At 32.1% G+C, this 19,097-nt stretch overlaps 2 protein-coding genes across 3 annotated transcripts; one reads left to right on the top strand and one right to left on the bottom strand.

The window, feature by feature from the left end:
• Positions 1 to 337: 337 nt before the first annotated feature.
• Positions 338 to 10,463, top strand: LOC120077847 (kinesin-like protein KIN-7D, mitochondrial). Its single transcript, XM_039031921.1, has 26 exons — positions 338 to 514; positions 628 to 1,000; positions 1,104 to 1,201; positions 1,347 to 1,436; positions 1,641 to 1,693; positions 2,761 to 2,826; positions 4,119 to 4,172; positions 4,463 to 4,522; positions 4,623 to 4,701; positions 4,798 to 4,865; positions 5,128 to 5,184; positions 5,277 to 5,381; positions 5,725 to 5,829; positions 6,002 to 6,109; positions 6,202 to 6,333; positions 6,423 to 6,602; positions 7,092 to 7,232; positions 7,548 to 7,688; positions 7,797 to 7,916; positions 8,038 to 8,088; positions 8,266 to 8,313; positions 8,478 to 8,624; positions 8,925 to 9,659; positions 9,779 to 9,908; positions 9,985 to 10,099; positions 10,249 to 10,463. Exons 2-25 carry the CDS (start codon positions 657 to 659, stop codon positions 10,068 to 10,070), a joined length of 3,198 nt encoding a protein of 1,065 aa, XP_038887849.1. The 5' UTR covers positions 338 to 514; positions 628 to 656; the 3' UTR covers positions 10,071 to 10,099; positions 10,249 to 10,463.
• A 3,981-nt stretch (positions 10,464 to 14,444) lies between these two features.
• On the bottom strand, positions 14,445 to 16,671 carry LOC120077848 (B-box zinc finger protein 20-like). Of its 2 annotated transcripts, none has more exons than XM_039031922.1 (3): positions 16,194 to 16,671; positions 15,543 to 15,980; positions 14,445 to 14,924 (listed from the first exon to the last, which is right to left on the bottom strand). In XM_039031922.1, exons 1-3 carry the CDS (start codon positions 16,377 to 16,379, stop codon positions 14,703 to 14,705), a joined length of 846 nt encoding a protein of 281 aa, XP_038887850.1. In that variant the 5' UTR covers positions 16,380 to 16,671; the 3' UTR covers positions 14,445 to 14,702. The 2 variants fall into 2 exon arrangements, with proteins under 2 accessions (XP_038887850.1, XP_038887851.1); XM_039031923.1 differs by having other exon boundaries at positions 14,784 to 14,924; positions 15,548 to 15,980; positions 16,194 to 16,670.
• Between the last annotated feature and the right edge of the window lie 2,426 nt (positions 16,672 to 19,097).

Below are 19,097 nucleotides of genomic sequence, written 5' to 3'. Positions count from 1 at the left end.
ACATTTGTAGTTCACTATTTTGGTGTATTAGTCGTTGGCACATTCATATTGCTCAATATATCTAGACTCTAGTCATAAAAAAATATAAGTTCATTCATATTTTCGTCGAAGAGTTAATATAATTTTAATAGTAGGACTTAAAATAAATTGTTTTTTAAAAATTTAGAGACTAAAATATACATTTTGAGAAACTAACTTAGAATATGATTCAAATTTAAATGAAAGTTGAAAATAAATTAATAATAATAATATTAAGAATAATATGATTTCCACCAAAAAAAAAAAAAAAAAAAAATTCAAATTAAAAAATTTAAAATATCATCTCTCTATCTATGTCCCTGCAACTCTTCTTTGTCTTAAAGAAGACGAAACAATCTCTAAAGTCTTCCTTCCATGGGAGTTAGCTTAAAGCGTTGAACCAAATTATTAGCATAGAGAAAAAGAGAAGAACAACAACAACAAGAAGAAGCATAAACAAATTCTCAATGTTCTTCGCTTTTGCTTGTGCAACCATGTGAGTTCTCTGACACATTTTCTTTTTTTGCTTGCTTCTGATTCTTATTCTTGTTTTTTTGGGTTTTTTTTTTCCTTTTTCAATTCGATTTGATTTGCATTTTGTGCTTTCAGAGTCGTCACTGACTTGCTGGATTCAGTCTATGGCGTCATCGTCCCGAACGCATAGTAGTTCGCCGTATTCTAACCGGAAATCTGTTGCTTCTTCTTACTATTCGAGTCCATCACCGAGTTCTTTCACAAACGGGAAGATGATTCCTCGATCTTGCTCGACTTCGGCGTCTTCGCACTATGGAATGAGTGGTGGATTTGGTTCTAGATCGATGGTTCATGGTCGAGGGGGGTCGGATTCAATGCACTATGGAGGTGGAAGTTATGGTGATTGCTCGCCGGTTGGGTTTATTTCCGATGATTTGATTGCTGAGCCTGTGGATGAGATGAGGAATGGGGATAGCATTTCTGTGACGATTCGGTTTCGGCCTTTGAGGTAAGTGGAGAGATCGGAGGGCGTTGAATCAGATCCGTGATTGATTTTAGTGTTGGTGTTTTTGCGATTGATTTGAGTTTGAGTCTGGGGATTATGCTTGCAGCGAGAGGGAGTTTCTGAAAGGGGATGAGATTGCTTGGTATGCGGATGGGGATAAGATCGTGCGCAATGAGTATAATCCAGCCACGGCCTATGGATTTGGTACCCATTTTTGAATTTGAATTTTTTCAATTTGAACTTGTGCTAGCGTGAGGGTTGGGTAGGAATGCTATTTTCGATTAACATAGCAGTAATGTATGAGTTTTCGTGCTCATAACATCTTGAGGACGGTGTTTCTCTGTTGCAGATAGGGTGTTTGGACCAGATACGACTTCACCGGAGGTGTATGAAGTGGCGGCTAAACCAGTTGTAAAGTCAGCTATGGAGGGTGTTAATGGTGCGAAACACTTTCTAGAGTTCACTGAGCTCGACATTCTTTGAACTAATCAACATAATTACTTGTAGAGTGGTTGAAGTTTTGATATAAGATAATGAAGGAAATATTAGATTGATCTTGATATTACTGGATATCTAGGAGGAAAACTTCATTATATCTAACTATAAAAAGATCTTAGCTCTGCTGTTTTTTGATATGATGCAGGCACTGTATTTGCTTACGGTGTGACAAGCAGTGGGAAGACACACACTATGCATGTATGTATGATGCTTTGGCGTTTTACCCACGTGTAATCTTTTTGGGGGTTTTACTTTAATGGGGTCTAAACATAATAGTCAAATTATTCAATCTGATTTCCTTAAATACATCAATCACTCATGAGTCTGTGAAAGTGTGAATTATCATTATTATGTATAGGAACCCTGAACTGTTTAATGACAACCGGATTATAACAGTTCAGCTTGTTTTAACTATGACTAACTGCTTTGTTCACCATTAATATTCATGTTCGTAAGAGCCCTGTTAAAAGTTTGAATTGTTATGTGTTCGCGTGATTATCATTCTTTGGACACGTAAATCTTTGGAACTTTACTTCTTGAAGTTGACTCTGGATATTCTTCACCAAGTTGGTTTTTTTTCTTATTTTTCCCCCTTCTCCACAAGTATAACCCCACAATTCTTTTTGATGAATACCAGCATGCTTGAAACTTCACACGCTGATCACGTTGGGATAAATTTTGCCATAGTGAAGTGGATAGAGGGATGACAAGCTCTGATTTCTTGTTGAATCAACTTTAGCATTTAATTTTTCAGTCTCCTGGTTCTTGGTCATGCTGTTAATTATCACTGGCGCTTACCTTTTGAGGGCTAATGACACATAGATTGGGGTTTCCCTTTTATATATTCAGCTGAAAACTACAAAAAAGGACTTTCAAAAGTGAGTAGCAGCACTATTTGACGTTTCTATTGAAAGATAAAAGAATCTACAAAGCAAGTGCCAATAGTTTATTTATTTTTTCAATCACGCCATATCCATTTCATTTTGGAACTACTAGAGGTTGGTGTTAGATCTGAAACTTGATTAGCAGAGAGTGATGAGTTTGATTGAGAGGCGTGCTAATTTGCCTGATAGCCAATATGACGTTGTTATGAGCTGATTCAATAATTTTCTATTCCTCTACTTCATATCTGCTTTTTCGTCCATGGTATTTTCCACCGTGTTATCTCTTTTTATACTTTTTTACCTCCCTCAATTATAGCTTTGCAAACCCTATTTTGCATGCGTGAGTAATGTTATTGATTTGTTTCTCTAAATAATTCACAGGGAGATCAAAACTCTCCAGGTATCATACCACTAGCTATAAAAGATGTTTTCAGCATCATCCAAGATGTAAGTGTCCTAGCTTAATTTTAAAGTGAGACATTGAAATAGTATTCTCCAGTTCTTTGCCTTACTGATGACTTCTTAATTTGGTTCGCTTAACTTCTTGATAATTTTTTCACAAAACTCTTGCCGATTAATATCTTGAGTGCAGTTCTTGCTGTTCATTAAGATGCTTAACATCATTTGAGTTTTAATTATTCTTTTTGTCGATGTTATAGTTTTTGTAATTGTTCCTTTTATACTCTGGTACATAACAAACCATTAATCTTGTCTTTAAAAGACTTTGGCTTGCTTTGTCTTGCAAGTGCACAAAAAATGCATTCTATGGTTCTTATGTAGTTCATCACCTGTTCCTATTGGTGGTACTTGGTAGCCAACACGGAGCCTATTGTGATAGACAGTAGGCACTTAATGCCTTGTTGTCATGACTCATCAATGATTGACGTTTACTCAAGTCTTAAAGGGCTCCATACTTTTTTCAAGCAGTTTTTCAGAGAGGAAACTGGAAAAACAAAAAAGGCGTATGCCAAATACATGTGTTTCTTCTTAATCTTTATTTAAATCTTGTATATTTTTAGAATGAAAAGTCTTGGATGTAGGGGACAATGTGGGATGGGTCCTTTCCAAAACTTTTTATGTTTACTTTTGTGGGGTGGGTTGATTCTAGCGTAAGTCAGTTCAAGTAAGCATTGGATTGTGTTCTTACTTATGAAGGAAATACTTAATTTCTCTAGAAGTCATAATAAGTAGCAGAACTTAGTACTATCGTTACACTCCTGAATAATGTTAGAATAATTATTGAATCGTGCTGAATAAAATTTCAGGCCAGCTATCATGTTTGGTTGATGGACATGCAAAATTACTACTTTAATCAACAATATTTAGGTTAATAATAAAGTAAATTGTTGAATTGTTGGTTTTTTTGGTTAATGATTAATTTTTTTTTTTGTCATATAATCTTTTGAAGATATACATCACAAATTGTGGTGAATGTTCAAACCTAAGTGCCTTAACATTGAATGAATACATATTATTATATAACATTGACAAGTGTTGATATTTAGGAAGTCATTTTTGCTATTCACATGAACTATGAAGAAAAGGATGCTATATATGAAAAATTTTTGCACGGCACGACTTTTGCGTTACTGTAATTAGCCTTTTCTTTATTAGCTTATTTTTCTTCCTTGCTTCTGCAGGTCATCATATTATATTTATCTGTTGAAAATTTTAAAAGACTGTTTATTTATTTTTGAGAGTATTTGTCCATATAGATGAGCGTTTGTTTTTATGTGTAGACTCCTGGAAGGGAATTCTTGCTCCGTGTATCTTACCTTGAAATATACAATGAAGTAAGTAATTCTATACAGAGAAGTTTTAGAGTTTCAGTGATCGATCATTTCTAAATTGTTATTTCGATCATTTCTCAATTGTTATTTTATCTTTAGACTGACTACCGAGTTCCATCGGTGGTTGTAAATTCACTTTATGTCCTACATTGTTGAGCGTCAAAGGATATCTTGTTTTTATATGAAGAATATAATTTTTGACATACTAAACAATCAGGCGCAAAGTCCTAAATAGTACATTCCAATCTTCAAAGTTATTGAACTCGCGATCATATTCTCATTCTTGATACCAGGTGATAAATGATTTGCTGGATCCAACAGGTCAGAATTTGCGTGTTAGGGAAGATGCACAGGTGCCCTTTTTTCTTTTTTAACTTGTCCTTGTAGTCATCACCCTGTAAACTGTTTTTGTTTTGGTATAATTGTATATTTGATGCTGCTGTCATCAATTAGGGCACTTATGTTGAAGGTATAAAGGAGGAAGTAGTTTTGTCTCCTGGCCATGCTTTATCATTTATAGCCGCTGGAGAAGGTATTAACTGAGATCTTCTGCTTCGATGCCATTTCTCTTCTCATTGCGCCCTTTTATGTGTATAAATGGTTTATGGCTAAAGGTCTTAAATGGCAGAGCATCGTCATGTTGGATCAAACAATTTCAATCTTTTCAGTAGCCGGAGTCACACCATATTTACACTGGTAAACCTAAAGAATTTCCTTCCTGGTGGAGCATCCAATTGCTTTTTCTTCAGTTCATTTCTTCAATCCCGGCATCACCTCTTTATGGAAGTGCATTTAAAAACTATAAACTGACAAACTTGTCCCTGCTGTGGTAGCTCTATGGGAAATTTTGGCCCCATCCCCCCACTCTTGACGAATGTATTTGTGTGCTAGAAACAATTAGTGCATTCTTTCCCATCATTCTGCCTCTCTAAACTAAGTGTGCAGTATGCTCTTGCAGATGATTGAAAGTAGTGCACGTGGTGATGAGTATGACGGTGTCATCTTCTCTCAACTTGTAAGTTGTAAGATTGGTCCTATTTCATTCTGATATGTGATGCCATTAAATTTTATTGTGTCATTCTCATTAATATTAACTCCATGCAACAGAATTTGATTGATTTAGCTGGGTCCGAGAGCTCAAAGACCAAAACTACTGGACTGAGGAGAAAGGAAGGAGCCTATATAAACAAAAGCCTTTTGACTCTTGGAACAGTAGGTGCCTTTTTATAGGGCTTTTGTGCATTGATTAAATATTTTTGCGCTCTTTCCCTAACAAATATAACCGTACAATTAGAATCCTGTGTCATGCTGTTCCTGATTTAGTAAACCAAGTTTTGGTTCATTATCCACTATCCTCGTGATTTTACGGGCCTGTTGTGTTTAAGATTAAACTATTACATCAAGCCATTTAGTACAGTAGAAATTGGAATGCCTGTGAAGAAGTTTAATTTTCATATGTTTCATGAAAATGTTCGTACTTCTGTGATATTGGTTTCCCTTATGTAGGGGATACCTCAAGATGGAAGTAATTTATATATTTGGTTGCACTGTGAAGGTTATTGGGAAATTAAGCGAGGGAAAGGCATCCCATGTTCCTTATCGAGACTCTAAGCTTACCCGTCTTCTACAATCTTCACTCAGTGGGCATGGACACGTTTCGGTGAGTATATGATTTAGAAACAGGTTCTTTGTAGTCCATGCTTCTCGTAAATGGAACTTATAGATGAATCATTTTGATTTATTAATATCTGCTTTCCCTTTTACCTACCATGAATATTTGGGCAGTAAAATTTGCCAACTTCCTTTTGATGTAACATTTAAATTATCTCCAGCTTATTTGCACAGTAACTCCTGCATCCAGTAACATGGAGGAAACTCACAATACATTGAAGTTTGCTAGCAGGGCCAAACGAGTTGAAATCTATGCTTCACGCAATAAGGTTGATTGAAGTTTATATTTTTGACACGATGTTAAAAGAAAATGTCGCACATGAGCTTTAACACTTTTCTTAACTCTTTATTGTATGTTCAGATAATTGATGAGAAATCTTTGATAAAGAAGTACCAGAGAGAAATTTCAACCCTCAAGCAAGAACTTGATCAGTTGAAGAGGGGGATGCTTACTGGTGTTAATCATGAGGAGATAATGAATTTGAGGCAACAGGTTTTTGTTTTCTGCGGTCATGTTTGGTGGCTCAATTACTATTTTTGAGAATATTATTTCACTGTGTAATTTCATGTATAATTAAATAGTTGGAAGAAGGTCAAGTAAAAATGCAATCAAGATTAGAGGAGGAGGAAGAAGCCAAGGTTGCTCTCATGAGTAGGATTCAGAGGCTGACTAAACTCATACTTGTCTCTTCTAAGAATTCTATTCCTGGATGTTTGAGTGATGTTCCTAGCCATCAAAGGAACAAATCTTCTTTTGATGATGTAAGTGGTCTTTATAAGCTTTCTTCAACATACGCATGCACATTCACTTCTCTTGTGCTTCTCATTGGCATCACAAATGTGAAGAACTTAAAAATTCAGTGCTTAAAAAATCCAAGACGAGCACTCTCATCTTATATTGCCTTGTTCTGCACATGAAACATTTTACTGTTAGTGACTGGAACCAGGAATTCTGTGGTTCTTCCTCCATGCATTTTTTTGTAACAGTTATCATCATCATCATCATCTGCTTTTATTTGGATAAGATTTCAATGCAAATTATCAATTGTGTTACTTGTGGAATAAAACAGTGTTCAAATAGTTAGTCTTCTGCTATGTAACATCTAATAGCAAAGGAGAAAATACCAACTCCCGTTACATACCTAAGTTTTTTGTCAAGTCGCCTCCCTTTTCCTATTTCAACGCGTCTGCAGTTCTTACTAAGTTTGAGAACAATATATCTGTTGCTCATTTTTCAATTTTCTTTTTTAGAAGTCGGAGGTCCCCCAAGGATTGCTATCCGAAAGTGAGAATCAAAATGATTCATCTTCAATTGTACACTCAGATTTCTCTTCAATTCAGCTGAACGGGGAACCCTTACCAGCTGATAGTGCAATCACTGGATCAACTAACGTGAGTGAAATTATTGGTGCTTTAGACTCTCTGTGATGTTACATCTACATGGGTTTCTCTTCACAAATTAAACATCATACCGAAAGCTTATCAGTTTTTTTCCAATTCTCATCGGTGCAACAGTGGCAATTTATAATGTACATAATTATATGATATCAATTTATGCAGCTATGGGAGCTCGTGAGGGTCTTTGGTTTCTTATTTATTTTATTTATTTCTTTTCTTTATTACAGATTCTTTTTAAGGGTGGTTTTTCTGTTTTCTTAGAGCTATGAGCTATGAATATTAAAAATGATTGTTTATATTGTACTATAGGACGAGATGACATTGTCAGATCAGATGGATCTGCTTGTCGAGCAAGTTAAGATGCTTGCTGGAGAGATTGCGTTTAAAACCAGCACACTGAAACGCTTGGTGGAGCAGTCTGTTGATGATCCTGATGGTTCTAAAGTTCAAGTATAGTTAGTCATGAGTTTTCTTTATTTGCTGCATCTTATTGGCTTCAGAAGTTAACACAAGGTTCCTAAGCCAATATTTTAATCATGTCTCTGTTCCTTCATCCAGATCCAGAACTTAGAACATGAAATTCAAGAAAAGAAGAGGCAAATGAGGGCTTTGGAACAACGAATTACTGAGGCTGGCGAGTCTTCAATTTCTAGTGCATCGATGGTCGAAATGCAGCAGGTGCTACTTCCTGGAGCTCATTGACTTACGTTCAATTGTTTTAACTTATTTATTTATTTATTATTGTTATTTTTTAATTAGAATTTTTAATTTCATTTTCTACTACTTTTGATGGTTGCAGACCATTACAAGATTAATGACTCAGTGCAGTGAAAAGGATTTTGAGCTGGAGGTAAGTTTTCTGGTTTAATCAATTGAAGGACTTTGATACAATGTTGTTCAACTGGTTGGAAGTTTGATTTATTCAGAATGTGGTCATGTATACTACTGGTCCAATATGTCGTTAGTAGTATTTAGGAGCCATAATTGCAAAATCCTTTTATCTACCAATTTTCTTCTCTTGTTCCAGATCAAAACAGCGGACAATCGTGTTCTTCAAGAGCAATTGCAAAACAAGGTTTGTTGCCACCTCTTTTTCTCTATTCACGTGCACTCTTTTCACAAGATCCCTATAGTGGACAGTTCATCGAGCAATTGATCTAATTAGGAAGCTTCCTTCTCATTGTTCTGCCCTTTTTTAGTTTTGGATCATCACTTGCTTCTATATTTGTCTCCTGGCAGTGTGCAGAGAACAGAGAATTACAGGAGAAAGTAGAAGTTTTAGAGCAACAGTTGGCTTCAGTTACTAGCAATAAATTGTCAAGTTCATCTGAAAGTTGTCTTCCAGAAAAGTATATTGAAGAGTTCAAAAAGAAGATTCAATCGCAGGCAAGCCTTTTCACTCTTGGTTGACTATACTAATTTTTTGATTACTGGTTCTTGACGCTTCATCTATATGATTCTATGGCATCACTGTCATAATTGGATTAGACCATAATAGTGTATATAAGGACGAGTCGCTGCGCTGTATGCTTCTTATGACATGACTCTGTCTGTTCATTCTATTTTTGTTTCTGTAGGTTATGATAGATGTTATATTTTTCTAATTATTTATTCATATTTGAATTTTTTCTATAACTTAGAGCAATGGCTGTGCATGATTTATCTGAAGCTTCTTTATTTAAGCAGGAGATTGAGAATGAGAAACTGAAATTGGAATCAGTTCACTTTTCAGAAGAGATCAGTGGGTTGCATGTACAGAATCAAAAATTGGCAGAAGAAGCTTCTTACGCAAAGGAGCTAGCCTCTGCTGCTGCTGTTGAGTTGAAGAATTTAGCAGCTGAAGTCACCAAGCTTTCCTTACAAAATGCAAAATTAGAAAAGGAGTTAATGAGTGCGCGAGATTTGGCCCACTCTAAAAATAATCACAGTGGGAATCGCAAGTACAATGATGGTTCGAGACCTGGACGGAAGGGAAGGCTCTCTGGCTGGTCTAATGATATTTCAGCAGCAACCAGTGATGATTTTGACTCCTGGAATCTTGATCCAGATGATTTACAAATGGAATTTCACGCAAGGAAACAAAGAGAGGAAGCTCTGGAGGCTGCCTTAGCTGAAAAGGAACTTGTAGAAGATGATTACCGAAAGAAAATGGAAGAAGCAAAAAAAAGGGAGGCAGCTCTTGAAAATGATTTAGCTAACATGTGGGTACTGGTTGCTAAGTTGAAGAAAGAGGGTGGAGGTGGAGCTATCTCAGATGTTAAAAGTGATGCAAGACAGAATTCTGAAATGGAAAATGTTATTGATACAAAAATGGACGATAATGAAACAGTAACCATCTTTGAAGAAGATGCCAATCTTGTTGATAATTTGAAAAAACCCGAAGAAACTCGCGAGGAGGAACCATTGGTTGTTCGCCTTAAGGTATAAAATTTCAATAGAGTAGAACATTGAAATATTTAGATACCTCTTTTCTTCTATGAAAGGATTTTCACCATAGGAGTGCAATATGTTTTGATCCTTACCATTCATATTCCTTTCAGGCACGGATGCAAGAGATGAAGGAAAAGGATCTCAAGTGTCTAGGAAATGTAGATACGAATTCCCACATGTGTAAAGTCTGTTTCGAATTGCCAACTGCAGCAATTCTTCTTCCATGTCGACATTTTTGTTGTAAGTTTCCTTACATCTTCTAAAAATTCCAACATCTTGTTTCCTGGTTCTAACTTTTGGTCTTTTGAAATTGCAGTATGTAAATCTTGTTCACTTGCCTGTTCTGAGTGTCCAATCTGTCGTACAAAGATTGTAGATAGACTCTTTGCATTTACTTCTTGACATGCTGTTATATGCCCTTTTCCTACAAGGTAATTCATACCTTCCTTTCTTGTATTCCATCAACCACAACCTCAATCTGCATTGCCAAATCTGTTCTTCTCACTCGTTATGACCGCTTTACTGTACCATTGAATGTGCGAAAACCTGTTTCACTTCAGTTTGTATCATGTACTGACAGGAAATTCAATATTTCAACTGTCGGCAATCTATGATGTGATGGAGGACGAGATTCTTTTATTAGTTTTGCTTATATGCAACTGTACAAAAGGTACATAATTATTTATTGTGTTCAAATCTCTGAGAGATGTAAAATAATACTTGAAGAGAAAGATCATATTAAAGTAGTTAAGAAACTTCAATTTTTCAACATGGAAAGCTTTATTGCTTAGTTTAGTTGTTTCACTTCAACTGCCAATTTAAATATTGCAACTACTTCGCTTTTACCTTATGGAGGGGCCTAAGTTTTTTTCTTTTTACATATCATTAATTTATTCACATTGTGCTTGTAGAACCATTTCTTTAATTGGACATGGATATATTTACTTTGTGTCATTTCATGCAGATTTGGAAACTGGTTTGTTTTCTTGCATATTATAGGCTTCCCTCGATATTTAGGTAAAATCAATTTTAGTCCCTAAACTTTCATAAAAGTAAAAGTTTAAGTCTCGTTTCGTAACTATTTTGTTTTTTGTTTTTATTTTTAAAAATTAAGTCTATAGAAACTACTTTTACTTCTAAATTTCTTCCGTTATCTACTTTTCACCAATGATTTAAAAAACCAAGCCAAATTTTGAGAACTAAAAAGAGTAGCTTTCAAATTTTTTGTTTTTGGAATTTGACTAAGAATTCAACTATTATAATTAGGAAATATGCTAATCAGGATAAGAAATGTAGATGATATAGGTTAATTTTCAAAAATAAAATGATTACCAAACGAAGTTTTAGTTATTCAACTTTAATTTGAAGTTTGTTATGATTTAGTTCCTATCATCGTAGAAATTATTAGTGTCAAGTTTTAATGAAATTTATTGCATAGATAAACTGATAAACTAAATACAAACTCGACACTTTTATAAAATACAAAATCTATACTATGAAATTAATAAAAATTTTCATCTAATTTTGATATTTTTTTACATCAAGGACAAAATATTTTAAATTTTAAAGTATAAAAATTAAATTGTTACAAAATTAAAAATTTATAGATTGAATCGTTTTAAATCAAAGTTGAAGAATTAAATTGTTATACACAAAAATATGGAACTATGTCATTTCCTATGGAGTTCGAGAGAGAGGGGGAGAGGGGAAATTTAAGGAATGAAAAACATCGGGCTGCAGCTTGCAGGAATATTGTTGGGAATATCTTGGTTACTTTGGAAGAAGCATCGAATGCAACTTTTTGTTTGGCTTTGTCCTTTTGCATAAAAAAAGTGTAAAAAATTACTTAAAAAAGGGTGATTTGTTTCACGTTAATGGATTTAGAATCTAATGTAATTCAAAATTTATGTTTGGATTGAATATTCTGTGTCCAAATTATAATACTAAATTCATCTTGTTTCGACAGTTTTCGATTCATTCATTTTTTTTCATTGTTTCATGTTTTATGATCTCATTTTCATTTCACTCTCGATTCTACATGCATTCTAACTTCAACACTCTTTAATTTTAAATAATCTTTGATTAAGTTTCACGTTTTACTATCTCAGATTCATCAAAGCTGCATTTATCTTTTTCTAATCCATCAAGGCATTTGACTATAATCTTTTTTGAGTTTTTTTAATCGTATAGATGAAGTGTGCTGTAAAAGAAAAAGAAGTAATCTAGAATGTACCATTGAAAAGTCAATGCTTGAGTGGCATGGAGAATCTGACACCTATGGAATTGGTTTTGTTTTATATTCTGAGTTCTTCACACAAGTGAATTTTCAGGTAATTATTTCATATTATCCCTAACTCAGAAACCTATATTACAAGTACTTTTTTTCCCTTCCTTATTTCTACCTTTTTGCAAGTACTAGTTCCTTGTACCCGAACTAATACACGGCCTTGAAGGCTTTTATCCTTTTTTTTTTTTAACCTCATTTTTGTTTTTATCATTTTAGGATATATTCTCCTTTTTAGAGTTCACTCAATCGTTTAATTAAGTATTTTAAATAGAATAATGATTAGATATAACTCAAACTGCATTTAATCCCATACTTTCAATTTTTATGAATAGAAATAAATCTTTTTTTAAGAAAAATACAAAACTACCACATGACAATTTTTTATTGAACAACTTAAAATGCACTAAGATAGATGCAGGGGACAACAAAGTATTTTCCTATTAAATATATATGTAAATAACTTCTAAAAATGTCATTGTTTTTGTTTATAATAGTTACGGTTGTTAGAATAATGATAAATGTTTTAAAACAACAATACTTGTGATACTTGGATGCATTCCGAGCTACACATCTTTTAATAGTTCATTCTAACCACACAATAGGAAAAAAAAAACTAAAAAAAGAAATATATATTTTAAAAAGGAGAAGAAAAAAATTGAGTGAGCTGTAAGTAGATGGGTACATCCTAAAATCGAACTGAATCTTTTTGTAACGCTAAAATGATTATTTTTTAAAGTTTGAGGATGTGTAAATATTAAAATCTTTATTTTCCTTTTCTTTTGTTTGCTTTACATGATTCATCTCCCATCTAACCAATACTTCTTTACGCATCCGTCTAACTTTTAAGTTTAGCGTTGGTTTCATTCTTTGGAAAACTCGATATATCAATAAGTATTATTGTTAGGTGATATAATATTAAATTTACGTTTATCTATTAATTTAAACTTTTGAGTCAATCATGTATATATATGTGAGGATTACTGAAATTATAGGTGGGGATATTAAGTTGAAAGGTACAATGATTGTGTATTGGTTGACAATGAAATTCCGAGCAATTATTAAAATTGTGCTCCATTGGGTTTCTCGATAAACCCCATGGTAAATATTTATGGTATGACAATAGTTGCAACTACCGTTCTTGTTCTACAAAAAGAAAAAAGAAACAAATTTCAAGTAAGATTAGCGGTGAATTTATTGATAATTGTTTTAAATGGTAAAACTGTTGAAAGCATTTTTAAATATAGCAAAATGTCACTTCTATCAAAGGTAGACAACAATAGACTACGATAGACTTTTATCACTTAGATGTTTATTGCGATCTATCAATCATAGATAGTGACATTTTGCTATATTTATAAATAAGTTGGCTCATTTCTCCTTTATTTAAAAATAATTCGAAAAATCAGTCTATTTTAAAATTTAAACTGAAATAGAAAATTGTTTAATAGATAACAGTAATCAATCAACAAAGTACTTAAATTCAAATTCATAAAAATACTTGAATTTATTACTTAGTTATAGAATCATGCAAGTGAAATAGCTCCTAAACTCAAAACACAACTCTCAAATTCAAAAAAAAAAAAAAAGAGAGAGAGAGAAACTAGACTTTTAGTCCCTTAAAATTTGAGGCTGATTTTTATTATTTGTTGACAATATATCAAAAGGAAAGATCGAATGTCTAACTTATTATACCAGAGTTAAGTTCATTTGAAAAGATTGATTTATATTTGATAATTGAAGTTTTAAAGGAGTCATTTTAGTCTTAAAATTAAAAAATAATTATTTTAAATTGTTCTCAAACCATTAATTGACTTAAAAAAAGAAAAGAAAAGAAAAATAATTTGAAAGTTCAATTTGACTAACCAAAAAATGATTCGAAAGTTCAATTCTCAAATTTCATAATTCTCACATATTCCTCATCTTCTCTTTACTTCTCTATTCTTCTTTAAAATAAATAAAAAAAATGTCGTTAATGTAATTATAATATAACTAAAAAGCATGTTAATTAATTTTAAAATGTAAAATGTTTATTTATTATTATTTTTTCAATTTTATAATTATTTCAAAAATATCTATTGACAGAAGCATTATTAACTTTGAAACTTTTGTAAAATTGCGATTTCAATATTTCTATGACATCAATATTTTATATCTTATTAAATATCCTAAACTATTGCCTAAAATAATAGCCTAGTCATAAAAGTATCCAGCTAGAGAGCAATCATTTCAAACTTTGAGGGCTAGTTCATTATTATTATTATTATTTGTGGGACAATCCTAGGCTAGAGTTCAGATTGAAAGCCTTAAGACTAAAAATGGATTATTTGAACCATATATACAGGGTAATACATGAATATACACCTATCTTTAAATATCCCTCGTATCAAAATAAAATAAAATAAATTATAAAAAAGAAATAAGAAAATTTGACACATGAAAAATTATGATTACAATCTTTAATATGATAAAATTAGTAAATGAGAATGTCCTAGACAAAAGAAGTTGGTTTAGTTGCCAAATCAAAGGAAACAACCAACGTGATATTTTATTTCATCTTCATCCGAACCAATTAAAAAAATGAGCAAAAGGGAATGGAAATACAAAGAGAATGAATGGTGGTTGGAGGTAAAATATGCAAATTATCAGAGCAGCAGCAAACAAACAAAACAAAACAAAAAATAACAAACAAAAAGTTAGTTTCTGTTTGTTCTTGATTTTTTTTTCTTTTTTCTTTAAGAGAGTTTGTTTCATAGCCAAATTATCTGGCCACTGATGATCTGATTACCCACTGTTCCAATTTTTTCATCTTTACAAGTTTTCATGGAGATCCCAAGTACTCCATTCCAACACCTACTACTTATAGTTTGAGAATTTTTACCTAAATTCTCCAAGGTGTTCTTGGCAGTGTTTGGTGATTCTTGTTGCCTTTCCAGATTTTGATTCCCAAATTCCAGAATTTCTCCATCAAACTGTACACAAATCCGGGAATCCGTTAGAAGAAGAAGAAGCAGTCACAAGGGGTTCGTGGATCGAGTTAGAGTACTTTTTAGATTTAACAAAACCATCAAATATTTAGGTTGAATTGAATTAGTTTCAAATCAACTATTTATTTTTAAAATAAAAATAAGTAAAATGTTAATATGTAATTTTTTTAAAAAAAATAATTTTTAATTAGAATTTCAAGGTGAGATTATTTGTTGGAAAATAAATTATCAAAATAATAATAATAAAAATAAATAAAATTAAAATAAATTTATGTGTTATAATTGTATGATAAGTTAAAGTAGGAAATTCATAGATAAAAAATTGTCAAATAGGAAAAAAAAAATTATGATAGACTCCTTACAAAAATTGTCAAACTATTTATAAAAATAGTAAAAGAAAAGAATATCCATAAATATCGATAGATTTCATTCAATTTTTATATCATTTTAGTAAGACTAGCCCAAACTCAATCAATTCCATAAATTTTTTATATATTTCAATCTAATTCAAACCTTTGGTTGAATTGATCAATTTTTTCAGATTATAGATACCTAAGTTCAGAAAGTACTTTCAAAACTCTACACTGAGGGTGTACTGCAAACCTTACAGAAACGATTGGCAGCGGCGGAAGGATCTAGAAACTCCTCCACACACCATCCCGGCAATGTCTCCAAATATTCCGATATGCTGCTCGTCGAGAACGAACCGCCGTCGCTTCCTTGGCCGTCTTCAACCTTGTAATTACTCGTCGACGGCGGAGTAGCTTTTTCACCAGAATGAGAGCTCGAGATTTCATTCGCGGCCATTTTAGGTCTTTTGCTGCAAGCGTTGGAGCTTCCAGTTTTAACATCCATGGCGGCATCACAGCCATTGGAAGACGAAGACGTTTGATACGAAAAACAAGTCGAAGAAAGCTTCACACCTGTAAGAAGAAATCGATTGTGTTTCTGTGTATGTTCGTTCGTTTCGTGAATCGAAATGTCGCATTCTCTACAAAGAATTGCCCTATCTTGTTGACAGAATACAAGCGCTCTTCGTTCCTAAAAAGGAAAATCAAAATCAATACGAATCTTCTTAGAATTACTCCAAATCAACGATCGCGAAATCAGAAACAGATGAAAGAAATCAGATATTTCCAAAAAAACGCAGAGATTCTCTGCAACAAAATTCATTCGATTTCTACAAAAAAAAAAAAAAAAAAACCCCCTCAAAATTCAGAGTATAAACATCTTGAAAAAAGTGAAAAAAATTACTTGACAGATATCGCAACGAGGAGAATCCTTTTTGATCGGTTGAAGTAGAGAGAATCGAGAGTGTTTTCCAGCGAGTTTATTAGCGCGATGAACATGGAGATCACAAGCATGGCAAAGAGCAGCTTCATCAGCATAACAAAAAACAGAGGCCTCAGCTTGATCACAAACATCACAGCGGATCTTCATGAATTCCAAAACGAAATCGATTGGAATCAAACCGAATCGAATCTCGAATTTCCACCGCACGGAAGGATTGAAAGAGAGGTGAATTTAAAGCGAGGAAGATGGAGACAAAGAATTATGGGCTCATCTCCATTACTGGACAAGACAACAGCTAAGATTGAAGCTCTCTTTTATTGTTATTCTGACATTTTAAGAAAAGCTCTAGAAAAATCGGCCATGGCCTTCTCTCTTTTTTACTCTAAATTTTCTTTTAAAAGAGATGAAAGTGGTGGGGGCAATAGCACCCAACTTGGGCTCCTCTTTATGAGTTGCTCCTTAGTTTTTATTTATAATTTAATGATATAAAGCCAAAAGAAACATTAAAAGAAAACGTCCTTTTTCTTTTCGATCTTTGTATATCTACATGAAAAGTGTTTGTAGCCGACGCAAATTCATAACGATTGTTATTTTCTAATAGCAATTATAGATTTAAAAATGGATTTTTCTTGATAATTTTATGTATTCAATAATCATATAAAATTGTTCGTTGTATTATTACGGATTTCTCTTCATAAAACAAATAACGTCTATAATTTGGTCTAGTAATTATTGGACATGTAAAAGAAAGTAGGGAGATTGAGAAAAAAAGTATGAAAATACCATACTCCCTTTGTTTATAAATAAATACTAGTGGACCTCACATTAACATCAACACGCTGACATGACACACTTTAAATGGAGGGAGTATGAGAAATTTTCCTACAATACTTTGAAATTTTCTCGAGAGATTATAAGAGGATGGATTAGATTTAAATCTCATGGTGGGTGGATTTTAAAATCCTATGATGGTTACTTGTTAGAATTGACCATTCAATGATATAAAGGGATGAATGTTTTAGTTGAGATGTATATAAGTTTGGACTTCAAGAATTATGAAAATTAAAAATACGGTGAAAAGAGTTGATGACTTAATATGGTTCAATTGAATGATTTTGATGCACGTTAGTCTGATAAAAAAAACAATAAATTGATTTATATATAAATATATTTTGATTAATCCGGAAGAATTGAAAGTTTAGATTTTTATTTGGTTTTAGATTATTTCAATTTAGATAGAGGAAGGAAAGTTTTGAAGTAATGTCAACTAATGGGAGACAAAATCTTATAGCCTTATTTGAAAATATCTAATAAAATATCTACCAGGCATTTATGTTTATCCTTAATGGGAAATGGAATTAGGTGATTATTGGTTAACCTTAAAATTTGGGATATATGTTCTTGTAGTTGGATTTAGGCTAAGTTCATTTTAATGCTTATCTTCAAGTTTGGCCTAAAGATGTATATTCTCATTCCTAATATTATTATTATAAAATATATGGAATGTGGAATCAAATACTAATCTATATGAACTATATTCATTTTGATGTAATATTTATTCTTTCTTTATAATTAATTGTAACACGTTTTAGAATATAATATTACGAAAGTGAGAGCAAAGATTTTTAATTTTTTTAATGAAAAAAGTTAAATAAAGATTTAACCTATCTACTTAGAAAAAGTACTTGTATTTAAAATATTACTAGAAATATATTTAAGTTACTAGTCAATGGTCAATATCAAGTGAAGTTTATTGTATAGTTTTCAAAAAAGTTAAAAGTTTTACATGGGTAAATTAGTTTAAAAGTTTCAGTTTAATCTTTGTTGTTATATTGAATTGAAAATGAGCAAGATAATGATTAGTCAAAATGACTTTTCTCAAATACCCAAAAACAATAAAATGCATTTTTGATCAATAAATTAATTACAATGGTGATATAATTAAAAAAAAAAAAAATTCTAATAGGTAGTTAATAGTTCTAAAAGGATATATTTTAAAATTTAATGGTCCAATTTTAATATATATGTATTTTCAATAAACATAAAATTACAAAGATGTGGAGTTTTGGAATTCGAATATGTAACCTTAGACTTCTTAGATAAAAATACAAGCATTAAATGTATGAGATCCATTCTGATTCCAATGAAATATATATATATATTGCAATTTGATTTACCTTGGAAAAAACCTCCAACTTGATAAATAATCTATTCTCCTTTTGAGATCTAAATTAATAATAAGTACCCAAATCAACTCAATTATCAATTTTATAACAAATTAAAATGCCAATTCCAATGATTTATTACTCTTCAATCGAAATGATGAGACATATATATATATAAACTTGACATTTAAGATATAAAATGAAGTTAATTCCATATATATATATACATGTGTATGTATGTTTTTTTTTTTGGGAGAAAAAACATATGTATATATATGTATGTGTGTATATAAACAATGTTCAATTTAATAAGAATTCCATGAGAACGTAAAAGAATGGAGGAGATCGACACACAGATTTAGGTGGTTCATTAACAATATGTTAGCTACGTCTATGAGATAGAGGGAGAACAATTTTATTAGAGAGAATATTACAAAAAATATAACTTGCCAAGTAATAGGGTTAGAGAGTTTATATAGTGCATTTATCTAAATCCTAAGTAGAGAAGGTAAATAATTAAATAATTAAATAATTAAATATATTAAATACTAAGTAGGTTTAGGATTAAGGCATTCCAATGAATCCCAATTGTGTAATTAGGTTTTGATGCAAGGCATCCCAACAAATCTCTACCTTGACTTGAATTCTCTCACATATAACAAATGTACTAAATGCAACATAAAACACATTGCCAAATGTA

This window comes from Benincasa hispida, chromosome 5 (assembly GCF_009727055.1).
Source record: "Benincasa hispida cultivar B227 chromosome 5, ASM972705v1, whole genome shotgun sequence".
In the NCBI taxonomy this organism is placed as follows: domain Eukaryota; kingdom Viridiplantae; phylum Streptophyta; class Magnoliopsida; order Cucurbitales; family Cucurbitaceae; genus Benincasa; species Benincasa hispida.
Note: the sequence above shows the minus strand (reverse complement) of the source record. Positions and strands in the feature narration are given on the sequence as shown.